Genomic DNA, 22,962 nt, shown 5'->3' with positions numbered 1-22,962 from the left:
AACAAAAATGATAGAACATAAGAATGTAAAGTTAATTTATTATTTTTAAAATACACATGGTTTTATCAAATAAATTATTTATTAATATGTAAAATTACAATTCTTAAATTTTTCATTTTTGTTGTTTTTCTTAGAATATTTCAAGTTGTTTATTAATGAGTCTTTATGTTTTCATATTTGTTATTTTTCGGGAGTTCTAAAGTTATTTCAAAATTACGATTAATTTATAATTTTAAAAATTTAGTTGGTTTCCTACCTTATTATTTACTTATAATAAAATATTTGTCTCAATAACTCTAATTTGTTTATTTTTATTTTCTATAGTTAATGTTCTTTATTAGTGTAATAATGTACAAATATTACTCTTATTATGTTACAAAAGTTCAAAGTCATATTATTAATCCTTTTAGTTACTGTGACTTTTTATTCTTAGGAATTCATTATGTTAAATATAATATTTATTTAAAATGTGAAATATATTTTTTAATATTTTGTGTTTAAGCCAAACAAAATAAAAAAAAATAGGAATTGTGTATGTGTCATTTTCTTGAATCTTTTTTTCGTAGTTAATTCTCTCTTTTGTTCTCTTTTATGTTATTTTAAAATTTTACGTTTATTCCCAATATAAGTTGTCCCAAAAATAATTGGATATCTAAACCTAAGTATAATGATGATGATGATGATAATAATTATAATAATAATAATGAAATTTAACTAATTAAGATTTTTAAACTTTTCTTTATTTAAAATTTAATTATTATAAAGTTATTAATACAAATATTAAATTAATCTAATATTGTACAATAAAAATAATTAAAACATGTGATGAATGGGTCATGACGAGGACAAATAATAGTAATTGTGGATAATGATTTATAATAGTGTTGGCTAACTATATAGCCATGAATACTAACCATTAATAGCAATCCGAGTTATACATTGCCAAAAAATTATAATAAGAATATAATTTATAAATTACAAATAAGCATAAAAGAACGATTAGATTTAAAGTTTATATAAATTATACTAAGAAAATCTCAAATAAAAAAGAAAAAAATAATCACAAGTTTACATTTAAGTAGTTCTAATATTACCCAATTCTTATTAGTTATTATCTTCCCTTTTTCTCTATAAAATTTATTTTTAATTTTTAACTTTTTGAAGTTCACATATATTGATTTCTTAATAAATTTCATATTTAATCTAAATATTTTTCATAATCTCTCTTCTATAAAATTATGTGATTAACAAAAAATTCTTTTTATTAAAGTAATTATTGATATTAGTATGTAATTTTATTTTAATCTTTTTTATAACCGCGCGAAGCGCGGCTAAGTACACTAGTTATGCAAAACTAAAAAGTTGAGCCGCATAATTATTACTAAAAGTAGGTCAATTATAATTAAAGCAAATTATAATTATGTTAACTAATTAACTAGTATATATTTACTTATACTAGTATTTTTCCTAATTAAAAAGTCCAAACTTTTGATGAGTTGATTAAGTATCCACATATTTTGTTACTAGTAGTCACTATTGTACATCTTCATCTTCTTCTCTTTTTCCTTTGTTTTTTTAATTTTGGTGTCTAGGGGTTTAACTAATTCAAATTTGTACCTCGTAAGATCTATTTATGGGTGTGACACTCTTAGAATGATATTTTTTTATATCAAGGCTCAAGTTCGAAATATCTAATTAAAGATAAAAAGATTTCAATCATTTCACCAGAACTCATTGATATCGTACATCATCAGATCAATCTAAAAATATGAGAAATTTAGTACTTCCTTCGTTTGAAATTGTTTGTCATGTTGCGCTTATCGAAAGTCAATTTGACTCATTTTTAAAGATAAATTGGATCACATCATTTCAATATTTTAAACAAAAAAATTAGATTTTCTAAAACTATATAAAAAGTACTATAAATTACAATATTTTGCATATTAATATGATGAAAAAAAATACATTTTAAATGTTAGTCAAAACTTTTATAATTTGACTCTAAAAATAAAAACCATGACAAATAATACCTAACGGAGGGAGTACATCAGAGTTTTAATTTCTTACTAATAATGCAGTAAGTATTCCATAATTATTCCAGTTAAAAAGACTAATGTATTTGGTATGACATGAACTATTTTTCTCAAGGTATATAGGTAATGTTCGTAATCAAAATTAAAAAAATATTAACTTTGGACTTTCCTTTATATCATGGGCAAAGGACAGAAATTACATATTTTAAAGGTAGAATTACTATTTTTCTTTATAAGTTTATAATTACAGAAATTTCTCAAACTGATACAAAAACATAAAAGTTGATACATTAATCTGATGCGCGACATACATTAATCGTTAAGTAAGATACATTACATTTTATACATGATACACTAATTTGATATACATTTTATGCATGATATACTAATCTAATGCGCAAGATATATTAATCTAACGCGCGAGATACATTAATATGATGCATAGAAATGAGGGATTTTGGGAATTTATAAAACTAATAAGGGATAATGATAATTAGAGAATTTAAAAGTGAAATTTCTGTCATTTTTCCTTATATTAATATAACTTCCCCCCTTTCATATAAAATCGAGAGATGACTTGATATATTTATTAAAATACTGAGTTGTGTATTGTATCACAAATATAATTGAATCATAATTTTGTATAAAACGATATAGAAAATATATTCACAATAAATCAGTATATTGTGTAGTATATCATAAATATTTTGATTATTGGTATATAAAATGATGTGATAAAGAAAAATTAAACAAAAATGGTCACATGTAGATATGATGTATCAATATTGTATAAATAGTATATATCATGGATAACTACGTACATAAAATGTATATACATCAATATACATTATTCATATATTGCAACAATTGTGATTTTTTAAAGAGGAACTTTCACATATGGCCACTCAAAAATAGCCTAATTACTTTTCATAGCTATAGTTTGATAATTACAATTCACAGCTACATGTTATAGGGAGGAGAGAGGCGAGCGCGATTAGAAGAGAGAGAGAGAGAGAAGAGAGAGGGAGCGAGAGAGGGCAAAAAGTGGGAGAGAAGTGAAATATACATGTATATTGGTTAGATAATTGTATATTGTACATATACATTTGTATATATGGCAAGCGAGATTGAGAGAGTAAGGAGAGAGGAAAACGAGATTGGGAGAGGGATGAGAGTAAAGAGAGAGATTGGGAGAGAGAGGAGAGAGGCAAACGAGAATGAGAGAGGGGAAGAGAGGCGAGCGAGAGAGGGCAGAGAGTGAGAGAGAAGTGAATTGTATATGTATATAATTAGATAATTGTATATTGTACATATATATTTGTATATATGGCAAGCGAGATTGAGAGATGAAGGAGAACGCAAAAGAAATTGGGAGAGGGAGGAGAGTAAAGAGCGAGAATGGGAGAGGGAGGAGAGATGTGAACGAGATTGAGAGAGGGGAGAGAGGCGACCAAGAGAGGGCAAAGAGTGGGAGAGAGGTGAATTGTATATGCATATCGTTAGATAATTGTATATTGTACATATACATTTGTTTATATGGAAAGCGAGATTGAGAGAGGAAGGAGAAGGCAAACGAGATTGGGAGAGGGAGGAGAGTAAAGAGCGAGATTAGGAGAGGGAGGAGAAAGGTGAACGAGATTGAGAGAGGGGGAAGAGAGGCGAGTGAGAGAGGGCAGAGAGTGGGAAAGAGGTGAATTGTATATGTATATCGTTAGATAATTGTATATTATACATATGCATTTGTATAAATGGCAAGCGAGATTGGGAGATGAAGGAGAGAGGCGAGCAAAAAAGGGCAAAGAATGGGAGAGAGGTGAATTGTATATGTATATCAGTTAGATAATTATATATTATACATTATATATATATATAGAGAGAGAGAGAGAGAGAAAGAGAGATTTGTATATTCCGGCGAATTATACATATACAAACGTGGTTAACTATACAAGCTCGAAGGCCATGTAATCAATGTATAACTTTTCGAATTTACATAAAATGATCTGTTTTTTATTTTCATCTTTTGCTACTTCCTTCTTCTCTATCTTCCTCATTACTCCATATTCATCTTCTCCTCCTCCTTTTTTTTTTCCTTTAAACTTCAACGTACCGCAAATGAGAATCATTTCAAATAAATTGTATATCCAAAAAGCTTAGAACATATTGAAAACACAACAAGATATCAATGACATTTCACAGGGAACACACAACAATAATGACATCAAAGTTGATACATGCATCCCCAAAAATTAACAATAATTATTTGCTTTTGTTAGTTAATGCAATGTTACCAATTATTATTTCTGTTGGAAAATATGTCAAAATATCGTGAAGATGGAGGTAGAATTTTAAAAAGGAAAAACTAAATCAGAGAGGATTTTATATATAAAATTTAGGACTACATTTGAAGGTTATTTTGAGTTAATCGAGATTGGATAATCATTGTATACTTCATGTATAGCCAGTGTATATTTTGTGTATTGTTAAGATATATTCAGTTTTTTGTGTGTATCATAGTGTATAGTCGTGTATATCTCATGTATGAGTAAGTCATGTTGTATAGTCAGTATATACTAGTTATGACTTTTGACAATCTATAATGTATAGCCAGTCTATATTTCCAATGAGATTCTAGTTTTTTTTTTTTTTTATGTAAATAAAACATGACTATATTTATTATAAACTAATTGCTTCATTGTATGCATTTGAAGTTAGCCCATTTTTTAATCAAAACTAACTTAAATTTCCTCTAAATAATCCCAAATTTTAAATATCGGTTCTTAATATTTAGATTCTTTTAGTATAGTAGAATCACTTCATATTTGTGGCCTGTCAAATTTTGAAACTTTTATCTTCAAAAATTTTCAAAGACGAATTGTTCCTTTTTTTCCATGTCCTTTCTTTCTTATTCTTTCATGCTACTTTTCTAATAAAAAATAGGATTATTTATACTATTTATTATCATTATCCTCAATAAGTTTTTCAAAATTTCTCATTTTCGCGCATCACATTTTTGTATCTCACGCATCATATTAATGTATCTCGCGCATCACAGTAGTGTATCTCGTGCATCAGATTAATATATCTTGTATAAAATGTACCTCACGCTTCAGATTAGTGTATCTCGCGCATCTGATTAGTGTATCTTGTGCATCAGAGTAGTGTATCATGTATAAAATGTACATCAGAGTAGTGTATCTCGAGCATTAAATTAATTTATCAGCGCTTGTATTATTGTATCCATTTTGAGGAATTTTTATAATTATAAACTTTTATAAGGATAAATTGTAATTTTACTTTAAAAATATTTGATTTCTGTAATTTGTCCAATATCACTAAAGAGTGTCCAAGAACATTAAGAACTAAATTTTCAGCAGTTTTGAGTGAAAAAACTCTAAACAATAATAGAATAACAATTTTTTGCGAAGTAATATGAAAAATGTGGCAACCTTGCCCTTATTCTTGTTTCTTTCCGCATTGCGTCAATCAAATAAGAAAATAAAGTTTCGTAAAATACAATAGCTAATTTATATATTAAATAATAATAAACAAATTATTTTGAATAATTTTTTTTATATAAAATGATCATTTTATTTAATTTTCTCAAAGTATATCAATGATGCTGTATATTATACCATAAAATACTGTCAAACTATGTTAAATTATAATTTGTATGCGAAACAATATTATTCATAATATACCATTGATATATATCAGTTATTATTTTCTTGTACCATAATTGTTGAATTATTATGTTAAATGGTATTCATAATATGCCAAGTAAATTGTGTACTATTCTTCGATTACTAATGTATATGATACATTGTTGTTATTGATATATAAAAGAATACTCATAAAATTTCAAATATATCACTTCATATGATATACCACGTTTAATAATATATTAAATTATAATATATTGTGATTATTGTTAAATCATATTATACTGCTAAACCTAGTATATTCAATGAATATTCACAATATATAAAACATATTATATGACATGTCATGTTTAATAATGTCACAATTGAACCCATTGAGTCATAGAAACACTTATTGTAACACCTAGATAGAAGAGCCCTTAACCCGCGCCAATGAAAAGTATATAACTTAAGGAAATGCATAATGACTCCTAACTTGGGTAAGGAAGTATTTTGGTAGTTAGATACACTCTAAGAATTGACAAGATTTAAAATTAGAAAATACAATTCTTCCTATACGGAAAGAGAGGTAAGAGTTATTAGAGATTATTTTCATCTTCACCTAAGAAACACTACTAATCCTGCAACCAGTTAAGTGATTTAGTAAAAATAATATAAATACAAAAAACACGTATTGACACACACATTGGTCGATCGAGTCCACCACATAATATCATGCAATAAATCAAGGAAACATAAAGTTCGAGATATTATAGGACCCCACTCAACACTAATTATCACCCCTATAAGTAGATCTATCTTGGAACTAATACGTTCACCTCAAGTCACTTCACCTCTTTTCGCTATCAACTTTATCATTGTCACGTCTCGAGCCTGCACCCTGGGCGGGACTGACACTCGGTGATCATTGCTAGCATCGAGCGAACCCTTGGCCTGACTTACTTAATTCAGAGGAAGACTTAACTTAACTTATTATAAACAGTAAAGAACATTTGCAAGGAAACATACTCAAGGCACTTCAGTCTCAAAGTTAAAAACACTTGAAATCTAATATAAAAAAGACATCAAACTAAACAATCTAATTGACTATCTGTCTATGAAGCCTCTAATAATTGAGATGGGTGTGGGAAAGACCCCACAACATCCTAATGAACTAAACTAGAAAACAATAAAATGGATGCTCAACTGGATCAATGGCGCGATGGATGTCGATCTTCGTTACCTGTGTCTGCATCATAATACGATGCAGGCCAACTGACATCAGTACATTGAATATATGAGTAGTTGGAATGCTAAACGACACTTAATCTTGAAAATGAGTAAGAAAGAACACTTACCTTGGCTCTGTTCAACCGTGATTTTCTAACTCTTATTCACTATATGCAATTTAAAGTAAATGCAATATAAAGAAAAACTGACTGAAACATGTTGTAAACTCTGAATGTATACAAATAATATGTGAAAATACAAATAACTGGTGTATATGAAGATACAATACTTCTGTGGGAGCTTCTCTAACCGACATCCATCACAGTTCATTAAAGTGAAGGTTCACATTTTTGCAAAATTCGCTTATGCGAACCTAAGGTGGCTTGTAAATTCGGGGTTTAACCCCTACTTTCATTTTTGAGCCCGAGAAACACTTGGTGATGATCTCTTAAAGGTTTTCTTATGCTAAATCAACTGGATTAATTTTCATGACCTTAAATCTTCATTTTCCTTAAGCTATTGATGGATTATAACATCATGATTCAGACCTTAAAAATGACATTTTTTTGCAAGAGCTTGAATGTTCATCTGAAATTGTGATTTTGAAGTGGTTTTAAATCCCTCTTTGAATTTGAACATCATGATGAGACATGTTGTTGTTATATAGCCGAGGAAAAATGGTTCCGACTAGGGATTTAATATAGAGTCGATGAGAAATGATTTCGACTAGTGATTTGATATAAAGCGGATGGGAAATGGTTTCAGTTAATGATTTAAAATAAAGCTGATGAGAAATGGTTCTGGCTAGTTTTTTAAAATAAAGCCGATGGAAAATGATTTCACTAATGATATTGTGCCGATGGAAATGGTTTCAGCGAGAAGTTGATAATCGTGATTTAATTTTTTTTATGAAGAAAAAGGTTCAAATTATATATGAATTTTGATCGAAATTATTGTAATAATCTCAAACTATGAACATATCTATTATCCTACACTATTTAATACATAAATACTTACATAAACATCATAAATATTGCTTATGTACTCATCGACATTCATATGAAAAACTTTTTTTTTTGGTCATACACGAAAAGAACTCTTCATAATAAAACATCCTATAATTGAAATCTTATTTTGGTGGCAATTGGCAAATTGAACATGCTCTAAAATATAATTATAAAAAAGTTTTTGAATTTTTAATTGAATATTCCAAAACTACTTACCCTGTCCCTGGAACAGTAGTGTCAGTTCTGTCTTTCTTCTTACATCTTCGTAAACCTCCCATCAATGGAGACTTTTCCATCATTCCCAAAATCCAAACCTCTAAAATGGAATTAGAATACGACCCTTTTGCTTAATCAATGGATCTATCAACTTCTGCTTCTTTTTCATCGTCCTCATCGTCTTCTTGGTTTTCCGGCATAGTTCGTGGCCGTTCCACTAGTGTCAAGATGTCTAATAAAAATCCGGCCGCCGCCGCCGCCGCCGGAGGTACTGACAGTGTTTCCGGTGCTGGCCCTATAACTGCGAAAAAGCAGTTCCGTGGTGTAATGTTTAAGTATGGTCCAAAGGCAATTCAGGTCTGTTGTTAAATTCTTAAGTTTTTTTTGACTGTGTGTGAAAATTGGATTTTCGTATTGGTTTTCTACTTATTTGGAGAAAAGAATTGATTTGTTTTGTGGGTTTGTTGAGCATTGTGATAAAGGTTTTGCTTTAGGTTACTGTTAATTATGGAAATTGACTCATAAGATTATGGTTTAAAGCCAATTTAGGTATGCTTAGTTCCCTAAGTGCCCCCTTTCTCGTGAAAGTTCAACTGTGCAAATCAGTTTGATGGTTGATTTGAAAAAATCTAAGCTTATTTTGTGTGTAAGGGTAGAATGTGTGGGAAATTGCGAAATCTATGCCACAATACCGGACTAGTTGGGGTCTGCTGTATGAATCTTTTACTCCATTTGGACTTGTGTACAGATAACTATGAATTTTTTATTCTGTGATACTAGAGGTTCGCTACATTTTGATTATATTGCAAATTTTTCATGCGTGTTTCTGAACTGCATTTGATTTGGGAGTTTCTGGTTCAGTGAAAAGGATTCATGTTTTGAGTTTTTGGGATGGGTAGGGAGGGTTATGGAGAAATAGTTAGACTATTGGAAGTCTAATGCAGTACTTTGTAGCTTATCTTTCGGGTTCAATGAAACAGTGTAATCTTTAATTCAGTTAACCAAAACATTAGTGTCCTTGGGAAGTGGAAGAAGTTTTTTGTCATAGTTTTCTGATAACAATTGAGAAATAACCAGACTGGTAATAACTTGGTATCTAGTAAATGCTATGAACCTATGATGTCGAGAGGACCCACAAGCTTTGATGCTTTCTCTGTATATTCATCTATAGTTTGTGGATCAATGTGAGTGTGTTGTCCACTAGTATAAGTCCCAATTGAGGGTAGAGTCTGAGTGCGTCTTATATTAGACTTGTACATTAAATCGGGCCCTTTTATTTAATCTTTCTAGGGGTTGTTTGGTATGGGGATGGGATAAACAAAGTTATCCCGTGGATCGGGATATCCCACCATATATATGGGATAACTTATCCCATCATTATAGTATAAATGGTGGGATATATAATCTCGGGACTAATTAGTACCCCTAACAAAACGCAAATAAAATAATCCTGTATCTTATCCCAAGATTATTATCCTTTATCCCTCGTACTAAACGACCCCTTAGAGTTCAATTTGTAATGCCTTTCACTGTGAAGGTTCTTATGACAAGCTGGGGATTGGATGTTTGAAGAAATTTGTAAGAGAAGTATGGAAGACTGTGCCAAGCTGTGTGTGTTGTCTTATATGGAAAAGAAATATTAGATCCTTCGAAGGGAAAACAAAGACTAACCTGAAGATTAAATTCAAAGTGCTTTATGGCTTTTGGATTTTTGGTGAAACTTACAAGATGTTAAAGATGAACAAAGTATGTTAAGAAGAGTTCATAGATTCACTATAGGAGTAGGTGCTTATTTTGGTGGAAACCTTTTTTTTTTGTTTTTGTTCAGAAGGGTTTCAAACTTTGTAATTATCCAAGAACTACGTTAATGCCAAGTTTCTAATTTTATTCTATTATACACCACTTTACCCGTTCAAAATAAATAAAAAATACTAGATGACATTACATCTGCACTCAAATTCCAGATTAGTTTGGCCCGACTATATATTAATTCTGGATACTCATTACCTTTTGGACCTGCTTCAATCCATTAAAGGCTTAGGATATTCGAGGGTTTGAGCTAATGGTCAATGAAGCATGAATGGATAATGAGATATTAGGATTCATACCGTAATAAAGGTAAATTATAGTTATGTTTACTCATATATTAAGTTTTAAGCGTTGGTGGAGAACGCTATGTGGTATTTATACTAATGGGAAGTAGCAGAGGGCAAGATGGCACCAACATCATTACCATTTAGAAAGAAAGACAAATTAGGTTGTTAGGAATACTCTGCGTTTAATATTGACAAGTAGATCTGTAAGAAAATACTGATAAAATGAATCTCTAAACAAACTAAATATAGTCCTTACAAACACTAGATGTAACGAAAATGTACCCACATGGGTAAGCTCTAATTTCTCCTATTCCTATTTAAGTAGGCTTGTATATATATTTTTGTTTCTATTCCTATTTTAGCACTCTCCTCAAGTTGGTGCATACAAGTCATATATACCTAGCTTGGTATAAATGTAATTAGTACAGTGATAAACTTCCCAAATTCAGATCATAGAGTGACTTACGTAATTGACATACAAGGCATCTAAAGTCCCCTATACAGTGAAGTGGTCTCAACGGAACTCCTGTTAAGGATCTTAAGTACCTGAATTACATCATAGAAACATGCAAGTCGATGACATTAGTACATTGAATATAGGAATATGCAATATAGCTGAGTAACAAATATCTGGGATGTAACTCTGAAGGTAACTCAACTGGAATATAGTATAAATCATGATGAAAAATCATTTAAGCTCTTACCGCAAGGATACTATAATAGCAGATATTGAACTGATATATATATATATACACACATTTTACTTTACTCTACTCAACTCTGGAGTTCCTCTAACCAACAACCATCACTATAAGCCTTGTGATGATACAACGTCTTGTTTACGCTACCAGAATTGTCCAAAATCTTGTCGGGTTTTAGAACAAACTTAATTCATTGATCCACTACATAGGTTTGTTCAAAGGCAATGTGAAGTCGCCTGTTAGTCGGTGCGACCCTAACATATGTTGGCTACATGGTTTATGTGGAATGTGAGTTGTCTGAACTCTTTCCATATCAGTGCTCTATACTACTTCCAAAATATATATATAAATCAATGCTCAAGTAAACATATTATTTGGCTGGAATAAGTTCTTAAAAGGGCCTCTTTAAGTGCTATGTACATAATCTTTTCGAAAACTATTTACGCCTTTTTTATAATAGTACTCTGTTTTTAATGTAAAATGATATATTTGAGAATCAGTTAATTTCCTTAAACTCTTCTCAAAAAAGAAATTTGTACTTTAACTTGCTCTTGAATTCACTTTTAGCTTTTAAAATAAATGTATAGAAAAATGTTTGTTTAAAAGACTCTTAATCAAAACTTAGTAATCATGGTTCATGTGAGAACATAATCATGAACAACAACTCAAAGATCTCAATGCATAATGTAGTGCAACTCATAATCAAGAATTTAGAACTCAAAATCAATAACTTAACTTATGTCAAGAATTGAAAATTCAGAATCAATAACTTAACTCATATCGAGAATTTAGAACTCAAAATCAACAACTTAATTCATATCAAGAATGTAGAATTCAGAACCAATAACTTTAACTCATATCAAGAATTCTCGAAACCAAGGGTATAACCCTAGATCAAACTTTTACTAACTGAATTGAGATGTTGGACATGAGAACAAACTCAGTCCATCACTATGAATAACCTTACATACCTAGAAGAACAAACTTCTAGAAAAACTTGATTAGAAGCCTTGAAATCCTAGTTTATGTTTTCTCTGTGGTTTTCTTTGAGTTGGGGGGGGGGGGTTGAGCGAGTAAAATAAAAGAAAACTAGGTGCTATTTCCCCCAATTGAAGTTAAAACGTCATGGCTTGGGCTTGAAAAAGTGGGAAAAGACTAAAGAAACCCCACTTAAAAAGCTGTCGAAAACCTTCCACAGGGCCATCTACTATTCGTGGTTTGATCTACGGACCGTAAATCTCATTCAGGGAATTCATATTACAATTTTAAGGCTGAAAAGTTCATTCTATGGGTCTAAACTAAAGCCCGTTGATGTGTTCGTAGGAATTATACCCTAAAATTTGACTCCCAGTAGTACGGGTGGTAGCTCTTTCTACGATTCTTGAAAGGGATTTGTTGGTCACTAGCTCAGAAAACACTGTTGTGGTAGTCTTTGGTAAAACGATTATAAGTTTTACTCCAAACTCAAAATGAGGCTAACTTGGTGGCATTGGAAAGAGGACTCATAAACCTTAAATTTGATAAGTCACGAGCCACCTAAGTCATTATGTGTTGAGAGTTATGATCTAAGTTGGCATAAGTATAATCTTATATCAAAACTTAATCGGTAAGGAAGCTTCCAACTCATTTTTGTGCTAGGGGTTTCTAGTGACCTTTAATTCATATCAAAAACCGTTCCCACACTAAAGAATTGACCTTGATACTTTCTAAACAATTTAAGAATAACCTGATACGACTTTATACGCAAATGAAGAACGGTTTGGGTCTTAGCTTAGAAATTTTTGGGGGTGTCATAAAGAAAGTCACTGAAAAAGTGGATGGAATATGCTCATGCGTCAGAGTATTAGATTTGATTTCTCAAAGTGTTCACAATCTGAGAAATAAAATTATATAAGTAGGGTCGGAATGATGGCACAACCCTATTGAGAAAGAGAATTATATGGGTATAATCGGAATGATGGCACAACCCTATTGAAAAATAGAAATGTTGTGGGTAGGGTTGGATTCACGACACAACCCTATTGAAAAGAGAAATTATATGGGTCAAATGTTGGCACGGCCCTACACAAATAAGAAAGTAGTCACTAGAAAGAACGGTGTTACGCAAATCAGATATGAAAAAGTAGTCACCTAAAAAATGATATTGTGCTACACAAATTGGATAGGAGAAAGTAGTCACCCGTGATGCATAGAGCTACACAAATCAAAAATGAGAAAGTATCTGAAATAATGCATGGTACTACGCAAAATAAATATGAGAAAGTAGTCATTGGAAAGATGCACGGTGCTATGCAAATTAGATATGAGAAAATAGTCACAAGAAAGATACATGATGACCCAACTTTTGCTAACATAATTGTTGGCCAAACGCGTGACATATATGGGTAATAGCCACCCACCGTCAGCGGAAGCTCTTTGATTCTATACCAAGACCGCAGAGGCATTGATACCATGTGAAATTTTGGAGAAAAATATTATTGAATTGTGTCTCTATATTGTTATTGAGACCCTATTTATAGACATTACATTAGAATCTTTTTCCAACTAGGACACTACAATACACCTTTTCTAAGAAGATTCTATATACTATTCCTATTCCTATTCCTATTCTTATTCAAAGTAGGATATTATTCTTATTTCTATTCCTATTCTAACATTGTTCTACTGTGAGGTACTTCAGTCTTTTCTTTAGTTTCCTTGGGAATTGCCCCTCAAGTTTTTGAAAGAGAGAACATTTATCATCGAAAGAAGTCTGGATTTGCTCATTTTAACACTTCAATATTTATTCTCAATCGTATATTTTCCTTCTAGCTAGTGTAGCTGTCTTTCCACAAAACATGACAATCTTGATTAGACATACATTTTATATGGGGTTGTAGATTGTAATGTAAGGGAAGAAATGGTCATTCAAGAAATAAACAAACCTATAACAGCCACACAGACACAAAAGTGCAGAACCAATCTGCTTCTCTTGCTTTTTTCTCCTCCAATACATTAGAGCTTTCTTTCCTTCTGTTGCCTGTACAATAGAAAAACATACAATGGAAAAAAGTCTGCTCTATTTCCTCTTCTTCCCTACAGCTTGCTAAAAGACAATGCAAGTGCGCAAAAGGGTGAAATTTTCAATTTTCAGGGACTAGATATAGAAAAAAAGCTTCAACAACTTCCCTTGCCATTTACTTTTATGCACTCAATTCTTTGTTGTTTACCAGTCTTCAATTTCTTGCAGGTTGCATTTAAAACGGGTGATTATAAACAACAGCTCATTTTCATAGGTGGATTAACGGATGGATTTTTAGCTACTGAGTACGTATCTTATTATATCCCCCACTTCCATCTTCCCTCTTTTCCTCTTGTTCATTCCCTTCTCCATTTATGTTTTTTTTGCTAACCTTTTGCCGTTCATGGTCCGACTAAGTGTCACTATCAAGTCTTCAAAATATATTAATATAAGTTTATCTTTTTTCTTTTAACTGACTTATCAAAGATAGTTGCTTTTCTTTGAAGTGTTCCTTATTTGACTTGGCTCACTTCAGATCAGAAAGATTATGCATTTTCCATCATGAAAATGTTGGTGTAGGGCCCTCGGTAATTACATTTAAAACTTGAAGATGGTTACCTTGAAATTATATTCCCGTAACTAATTCTTTTTGAGAAGGTTTCTCCAAAGCTTATTCCCTGATAATGTATTTAAATCTTGTGCCACTTTGTTTTTATGGCTTTTCTTTTCTAATGTGGTTTTCTTTTTCTGTGTGTTGAGGGAGGCAAGGGATGAGTTATAGTTTATAGCAACTGTTCTTTTGCATTATACATTAATGAATAATTTTATCTGTATGCTTACGTTAGTTTGAAAAAGATTGGAGTCCTTTCTACTAGGTACACAAACACAAAAGGAAGAAACGCCCACACCACCCCAAAAAAAAGAAGGAAAACATTTAATGACGTGAAATCCACAAAGCTATCCCATGTCAGGGAGACAAACCATCAAATTTGCTCTTGATAGACCATCCTGCTACGTCTGATAATTTTTAGTCTCTAAACTTGATGATCTCTGTTTTGCAGTTACTTAGAGCCTCTGGCTATTGCTTTAGATAAAGAGAAATGGTCATTGGTCCAGTTTCTAGTTTCATCATCTTATAGTGGATATGGAACCTCAAGCTTGAGACAAGTAATAATCTCTGCCTCTTATTTCCACATATATTCAAACTGTTGTCATTACTATAGATTTTGCACCATGTCTGAGGTACTCGTGAGATGGTGTAGCACTGAATATTTCCGTTTCATCTTATTCCGTTCAAGTTCTGTGTAAGTTACTAGGTTATTCCATCATTGATTTACTGGGAAAGGTGAAACTAACAATCGCCCTCAGCTCCTATTGTCCATAGAAATATGTTCTTGCATTTGCATTCTCCTGAAAACTGTATTGACTTCTAAAGAAGGAAAAACTTAAGTGTGCAATTTTAAGCATATCTTGGACAGTTCGGAAAACATCTTAAATCAGTGAAAATATGTTCGTGCTTTGTTTTTCAGAAGTTTGGATGCCAAAAACGTGTTAGAAATTCCTGGTTCATAAAGGATTTATGATGGGTAAGGGCTTGACACAGTCAAACAAAGAAAAATAGAGCTGGACTAGGTGTGTGTTTGAGCTTAGTTCAGCACAAACATGCAGATCAGAGAACATGCAAACTCAATATTCTGTCATTGAGATACATACTAGAGGAGATGGGGTATCTTTTATTAATCTAGTTCAACAGCTATTACATGTGCTCACTTACATAAGAAATAAAAATAACTGCCAACAAACATAATACCAATAATACCCTTTAGATTTAAAAACTAATGACAAGACTACCCTCTCTCATCCTATCTGCACATGTTAATGTCAAGATTCCACCTCAAGCTGGAGGCTGAAAAACATCAAACACTCCTAGCTTGCCCAGAAGAAACAGATGCTGAGCAGAATCAAGGCCTTTTCTGAAGACATCAGCCAATTGAGAAGAACTGGGAGTGAAACAAGGCAGTATAAGACCAGCTTTAATCTTCTCCTCACAAAGTGGCAGTTAATCTCAATATGCTTAGTGCGTTCATGATAGATGGGAAGCAATCTGTATAGCAACTTTATTGTCACAGTATGAAGGAATTGGTGTTGAAACAGGGAACCCCAGCTCTCCCAACAACCCTATAATCCATATTATTTTTGCAAAAGCAGCAACCATGCTTCTATATTCAGCCTCAGCTGTACGTCTGCTAACATTAGGCTGTTTTTTTTAATTTCCAGGAGATCAAGCATACACCTAACTTGATAACATATCCAATGATTAGTCTCCTAGTATTTGGGCAGGCTGCCCAATCCGAGTCACATGACATGATTTTGAGAACCAATGAGAAAAACAAACCAAGGCCAGGTGAGCCTTTGATGTACCCGAGGACCCTCAAAGCTGACTCAAGGTGAGATTGTTTTGGCCTCTGCATAAGCTGGATCAGGACCTGGACAACAAAATAGATATCTGAATACGACCTTATACACAAATGAAGAATTGTTCGGGTCTTAACTTAGAAATTTTGGGGGTGTTACGTATAGGGAAAGATATGAGATGGCAAAGAAGGAGGCAAAGCTAGCTGTTGTGGTGGCAAATACGACTTTTGAATGCTTGTACGTAGAATTAGAGAATAAAGGAGGGGACAAGAGATTATACTGGTTAGCCAAGTCTAAAAGAGGAAGGCTCGTGAATTAGACCAAGTGAAGTGTATAAAAGATGAGGACGACAACGTACATGTGGTAGAGGTACTAATTAGATGAAGGACATTCTTACTTCCATAAACTCTTAATGAGGAGGACAGAGGCATCGTGTTGGGGGATTGGAGCACTCAGTTAGAAGTCATGATTTTGGTTACTATAGGTGTATTAAGGTTAAGGAGGTTAAGGATGCTACTCGTTGGATGATTAGAGGCAGAAAGAACCAGATGAGATCCCAGTGAAATTTTGGAAGAGCACATGCACAAGACAGCACAACTAGTATGCAATACTCGACTAGATTGTCTAATGTAGTTTTTAAAACGACAAGAATGTTGGAAGAATGATGATGGAGTACAATATTTCGTTGTACAGGAACAAGGATGACATCCAAAATTGCAATAACTATAGGCTAAGTTCGCGGACTCTAAAAGAATCCTTCCCAGATCTGTTCTTATTATGTAGTAATCCTGATGCAAATATCAATGAATGTTGGACAGCACAAGGGTGGGATCTAATCTTCAGAAGGTTTTTGAATGACTAGGAAGTGGAGAGAGTTGCCAAATTGCTAGAGCTAGTAGAAAAATTCCCTGGCATCACCAATGCTCCTAATTCTTTGAGATGGAAACATAGTAAAAATGGGGCTTTCACGGTTAGCAGAGCATACAAAATGGGAAGTCCACAGCAACACAACTCTAAGCAGAGTTTGTGGAGAAAGGTGTGGAGAACCTTAGCACCAACTAAGATAAAATGCTTTACATGGTTGGTTGCTAGAAGGGCTTGCTTTACACATGAAGTGCTGAGGAGAAAAGGAAAGATTATAGTATCTTGGTGTTCATTATACGGGAACGCAGCAGAGACCAACCAGCATCTATTCTTGCATTGCAACTTTACAACACAAATTTGGGTCATATTCCTAAGTCTCACAAAAACAAACTGGACCATGCCCGAGCATACGACAGATTTTTTGAGTTATTGAATAAGAAGAGGGAGGAGCAAGAGTCAAAAGGCATGGTGGAGGATAATTCCAAAGCGCATTTGGTGGACAGTATGGAAAGAAAGAAATAGTAGAAATTTTGAAGATAGGTCCAGTTCAATTCAGAAGGTTAGATGGGATTGTATAGCATCCTTTTATTTTTGGTGTAAAGAGGATGGTTTAGAGGTTACTGAACAGATTTTTAGATTTATTAGGACCCTTGTAAGTATTATATATTTTTTCTCTTCTTTTGTTTCCCTCTGTTTGCCGGTCACCAGCATCTCCTTAATGTTGAAGAATACACCATTACCATTTAAAAAAAAATTGCGGACTCTTCACTTTTGATGCCACACCTGTGTAAGTTTCTTCAAAAATACACTACTTTTGGAGGATTCGACATGCACCCATTGGCATCTTTGAAGAGTCTGAGCAACATACATTATAGGGGATCAAGGTACTAAGCCACATTATGAAAGTTTGGGGTTGAATGGTGGATATGAAAGTGAGGAGGAGTGTTTCTATCTCTGAGAACCAATTTGGATTCATGTTGGGACGTTAAACTACGGAAGTCATTCATATTGTAAGGAGACTAGTGGGGCAGTATAGGGAAAGGAATTGACTTACACATGGTGTTCATCGGCCTAGAAAAGGCATATGACAAAGTTCAATTGAGGTTTTGAGATGCTTGGCGACTAGAGGTGTAACTGTAGGCTACACTAGAGCGGTCAAGGACATGTGTGATGGTGTCAAGATCTGGATAAGGACAGTGGTAGCAGACGCAGAGCACTTCCCAGTTGTGATGGGGTTACACCAGGATCAACTCTTAGCCCATTTTTATTTCTCTTGGTAATGGATGAATCAATGCGATAAATTCAAGGGGAGGTTCCATGGTGTATGTTATTTGCGGATGACATAGTTCTGATTGATTAGACTCGCATCGGAGTTGGTGGCTAAGTTGGTGATTTGGAGACAAATCCTAGAGTCCAAAAAATTCAGATTAAGTAGGACCAAGATAAAATACTTGGGATTGCAAGTTCAGTAACGTATGACCTGAGGTTGGCGTGAAAGTGAGACTTGATACACACGTATCCCTAAGAGAAGTTTCAAGTACCTTGGGTCTATTATCCAAGTAAATCGGAAGATTGACAAAGATGTCTCACATCGTGTTGGTGCGGAGTAGATGAGAGAGAGGCTTGCATCCAGACTCTTGTGTGGTAAAAAGACGCCATCAAAACTTAAAGGCAAATTCTACAAAGTGATGGTTAGACCTACTATGTTGTATGTGGCAGAGTATTGGCCAGTTAAAAAGTCTCACGTTCGGAAAATGGAACTTGTAGAAAGGAGTTGTGATTGATGTGTGGACATACTGGGAGAGATAGGTTTAGAAATGAAATTGGCCAAGACAAGGTAAGAGCAGACCCGATGAAGGACTAGATGTGGGAAGCGACGCGGTAATGGTTCGGACATGTGAAGAGGTGATTCACATATGCCCCGATATGGTGGTATGAGAGGTTGCCTATAGATGGTTTCAGGAGAGGTAGAGGTAGTCCGAAAATGGTGTTCTTTCAGCTTCCTGTGGACAAAATCTTAAATAGTAGATTGTGGAGGACACATATTAGGGTAGAAGGTTTGGTAGTAGAGTGTTTGATCACTTATCCTTCCGTACTAGTGGTCGCAGTATTACTCATGTAGTTTCATGTACTTCAATTATCGTACTATTTTATTGTAGTTACTGTTCCTTTTTTCTTAATGCTTTGTCATGCTTTCTATAGTCATTTTCTATGGCTTCTTCACTTGCAATATTTCTTTTTTCTTGAGCCAAGGGCATTAGAAATGACCTCTCTACCTTTTAAGGCAGGGGTAAGGTCTGGAGTCTGGACACATTCTACCTTCTCCAGACCCCACTTTTAGGATTACATTGGGTATGTTGTTGCTATTTTAATTGTGTTTGTGTGTTTAATATCCGTCTATCTCCAATGTGTTCTAAAGGATGCTATGGAGCTTGATCAGTTGATAAGTTACTTGATAAACAAGGAAGATTCTGAAGGTGTAGTACTGCTTGGGCACAGTACTGGCTGTCAGGTACGTGTTTATATCTTTGAATGGATGAGCCTAACTTTTTTATGCTACTCTGATTAATTTGATTATTGCATGAAACATGAGGAGAGAGGAAGCTGACTAGACTATCTGCATACAGGATATTGTATATTACATGCGCACAAATGCTGCATGCTCCAGAGCAGTCCGTGCAGCCATATTGCAGGTAATACCTGCTTAAAAATTAGTACGTTTTGTCTTTTTGGTAAATTAAATTCACTACATGCTTCCAAGCATCTTAGCTATGAATCTGCTAAATTGTTGAATCAATGCTCATGATAGCTCACACGATCCTTGGAGTTTATGATTTATCCAAGTGTTATATTTCTGTTTTTAGTGAGAAAAGGAAAATTTGTAAAATGGACAATATATGCCTCCTGATTTCTGTATCATTTCGAACATGCACTGCGACTCTTGCACTTGCTAATAATGACCTGAACTAATATTTAGTTTGAAAGGAGCTGAGGTGGCCTGGCCTTTAAAGTTAAACATTTGATTTTTCAATAGAAAGGTAAGAGAAAGTTTTGAACATTATGAATTTGGAGATAGACTCAAGTAAAGACAAGACGAAAGCAAGAGTTCCGGCATCTTACTTTACTAGTTTCATTTCTAACGGATTCGGGTCCATAACCATGGGTTCCAATGCACGAGATCTTCTGTGCCAAGAATGATCCAATTGAATCTTCTGAAGCTGATATGTAAAATCATTCTCGATTCTACGAGAATTTTTATGAAAGCCTTTCATTTGCTTCTCTTCGATGGAAGTTTGATTTTCCCAGAATGTGTCCTAAAAGGCTGCTAATTGATTTGCAGTTTTTTTTAAGGGAGGGGATTGTGGGGGGGGGGGGGGGTTGAATGTAGCTTCTGTACTGGATTAGTTACTGTTGTTGACAGACACTCAAGTTACCGGAGATCAGATGCTTTTCTTATGAAAGGGAATACAGCTGTCAGTGTAATATTATATTGAAAAATCAGTCTTGAGCAGGGTGGTGAATATGGAGATAGCATTGGGACATAGTATACGACTATATGTGATTTCAAAGCCACCTTTATGCAAATGATTTTATGTAATCTGGATACTGTGTTGCTGTCAGCATCAACCATAATGTTCTTGTGGCTTTTCAGGCTCCAGTTAGTGATCGAGAATATAAAGCCACTCTTCCTGATACTGCTTCGATGATTGATTTGGCGTCAAACATGATAAGTGAAGGTCGCGAATCAGAGTTAATGCCAAGGGAGGCAAATCCAGATGCCCCAATCACCGCCTTTAGGTAAGGGTGATTATTAGGTCTATTTTCGTTCCCATATATTGCATTTTACACTTTCTGGTCATGGTTACTTCTGAATGTCAATTCAAAGGTTGCAACTATATGTTGTAAAAAGCATGTCTCAAAGTAAGTGTTCACAATTTCGAAGTTGTGATAATGGGAATTAACTTATCAAATAAAAACCATGAACAAGTTGCTGTGAGACACCCTTTCCTGCACCTCATTGAACTGTAATTTTTGTAACAAGGCAAGGTATTGAGGATGATTTGAAAAACCCCTCACTTCAGAGAGGTCCTTCAACTTTTCGGGAAGTTCTTTCTCGATCATATCGATGCAGCTATCAGTTAATAAGTCTTCAATTGAAAAGAGAGAATTTGAACTTCAAACAGAACTTTTTTTTTATGGAAATCTTGAAAAGATGATTGAATAATTTGTCATACATATGATCATAGACGGCTCTAGGGTGGGGGTTTAGTGGGTTCAACTAAACATTGCTTTTGGCCCAAATTATGTATACATATCTTAAATATACTCAAAATATATACATGAAAAGATCATTACACATTCTGAACCCACTGGCTCTAGATCCTGGCTTCGCCCTTGCATATGATAGAGGTCTAGTAACTGAATAACAAGTTGGTTTACTTGTTTGGACTCAAGTGTTTGCATACTCTTTTGTACGATGGCTGCCTTTCTAATAACCATGTATTTGACAGATATCACTCACTTTGCGCATACAATGGGGAGGACGACTTGTTTAGTTCCGACTTTAGTGATGACCAGCTGAAACAGAAACTTGGGCACATGTCCAACACTCCTTGTCAGGTAGGACACCAAGTCCATTCAAGTTCCGCAAACTGTTTTATACTTTTAGTTTCTATGTAGAAAGGTGTCCGAGCCATGTAATCTTTTATTTTTTTTAGGACATTGTTAATTTCCTCACACTAGCTTTAGTAGTTGATAAGACCCTAACCCACGGTGACATTTTGCACTTGGGACCTAAAAATCTTCATCTGATTTTGTAAGGATAAAATGGCAGAGTTCTGATTCACACCTGCTCTCTGCAGGTTATATTTTCCATGGGTGACGAGTACGTTCCAGATTATGTTGACAAGAAAGCATTGGTTGATAGGCAAGTACAAAAACCTTACTAAACTTTGTTTCTTTTACAGTTTGTCATGCTCTTCCACCGACACCTTTGATACGTTCTTCTTCTTAATTCATTCTTCCTCATGGTTACATGCTCACTTATGCAGATTGTGCAAAGCAATGGGTGGTGCTGAAAAAGTTGAAATTGAATACGGGAACCATTCTTTATCTAACAGAGTCGTAGAAGCTGTTGAAGCTATAATGAGCTTTGTTAAACGAGAAGGTCCCAGCGGATGGGATGATCCATGGAACTAAAACAGTTGATTGATCCTGCAACTTCACTTTGCCTTTTACATTCTTTATTTCCATGTATATGTACACTGCAGGTTGACGATGGAAGAAGTACAATTTTTTTTGTACCTCAAGTGAAATGGTAGTCTAGAACAAGGTGGTCGGTCTATTCTTTGTTTTATCATTAGCAATGGGAACTTCTATTTGAGTCTTTGATATTTTATCTAAAAGAAGGGAATATGTCTTTCATTTTTAAGCTTATGCCTCTCCATTTCTTTCAATTCTTTTGACTATCGGTTTATCTGAATTCAGAATTTTCAACGCGAATTCATCCTATTTCTTTTAGATTATCTAGACAAATCCACTTTATTATTCAATAATGATCCACTTGTTGCTATGCAATAAAACTTCTCGAAATAATTATTTTTATACGAGATACAAAGACAAATGGATTATATGGCTGATAAGTGATAAAAGTGGAAGAATAGTGGAAAATAAGTTACTATATGTTGTTGGGAGAGGGGATTGTAAGTGGGATGGGTAATAAAATTTAAATAAATTGTGTTGGGTCCATAATTTAGATTTG

At 33.7% G+C, this 22,962-nt stretch overlaps 1 protein-coding gene across 1 annotated transcript; it reads left to right on the top strand.

The window, feature by feature from the left end:
- The first annotated feature begins 8,040 nt into the window (after positions 1-8,040).
- LOC101258695 (UPF0613 protein PB24D3.06c) lies at positions 8,041-22,632 on the top strand. The gene is made up of 9 exons (XM_004229397.5): positions 8,041-8,481; positions 14,151-14,227; positions 14,984-15,089; positions 19,621-19,713; positions 19,829-19,894; positions 20,854-20,999; positions 21,713-21,821; positions 22,064-22,128; positions 22,253-22,632. The coding sequence occupies exons 1-9, from the start codon at positions 8,263-8,265 to the stop codon at positions 22,398-22,400; spliced, it is 1,029 nt and encodes a 342-aa protein (XP_004229445.1). The 5' UTR covers positions 8,041-8,262; the 3' UTR covers positions 22,401-22,632.
- Positions 22,633-22,962: the final 330 nt, after the last annotated feature.

The sequence above is a fragment of the Solanum lycopersicum genome, chromosome 1, assembly GCF_036512215.1.
Source record: "Solanum lycopersicum chromosome 1, SLM_r2.1".
Classification (NCBI taxonomy): Eukaryota; Viridiplantae; Streptophyta; class Magnoliopsida; order Solanales; family Solanaceae; genus Solanum; species Solanum lycopersicum.
This window is presented reverse-complemented; position numbering and strand designations above follow the sequence as displayed.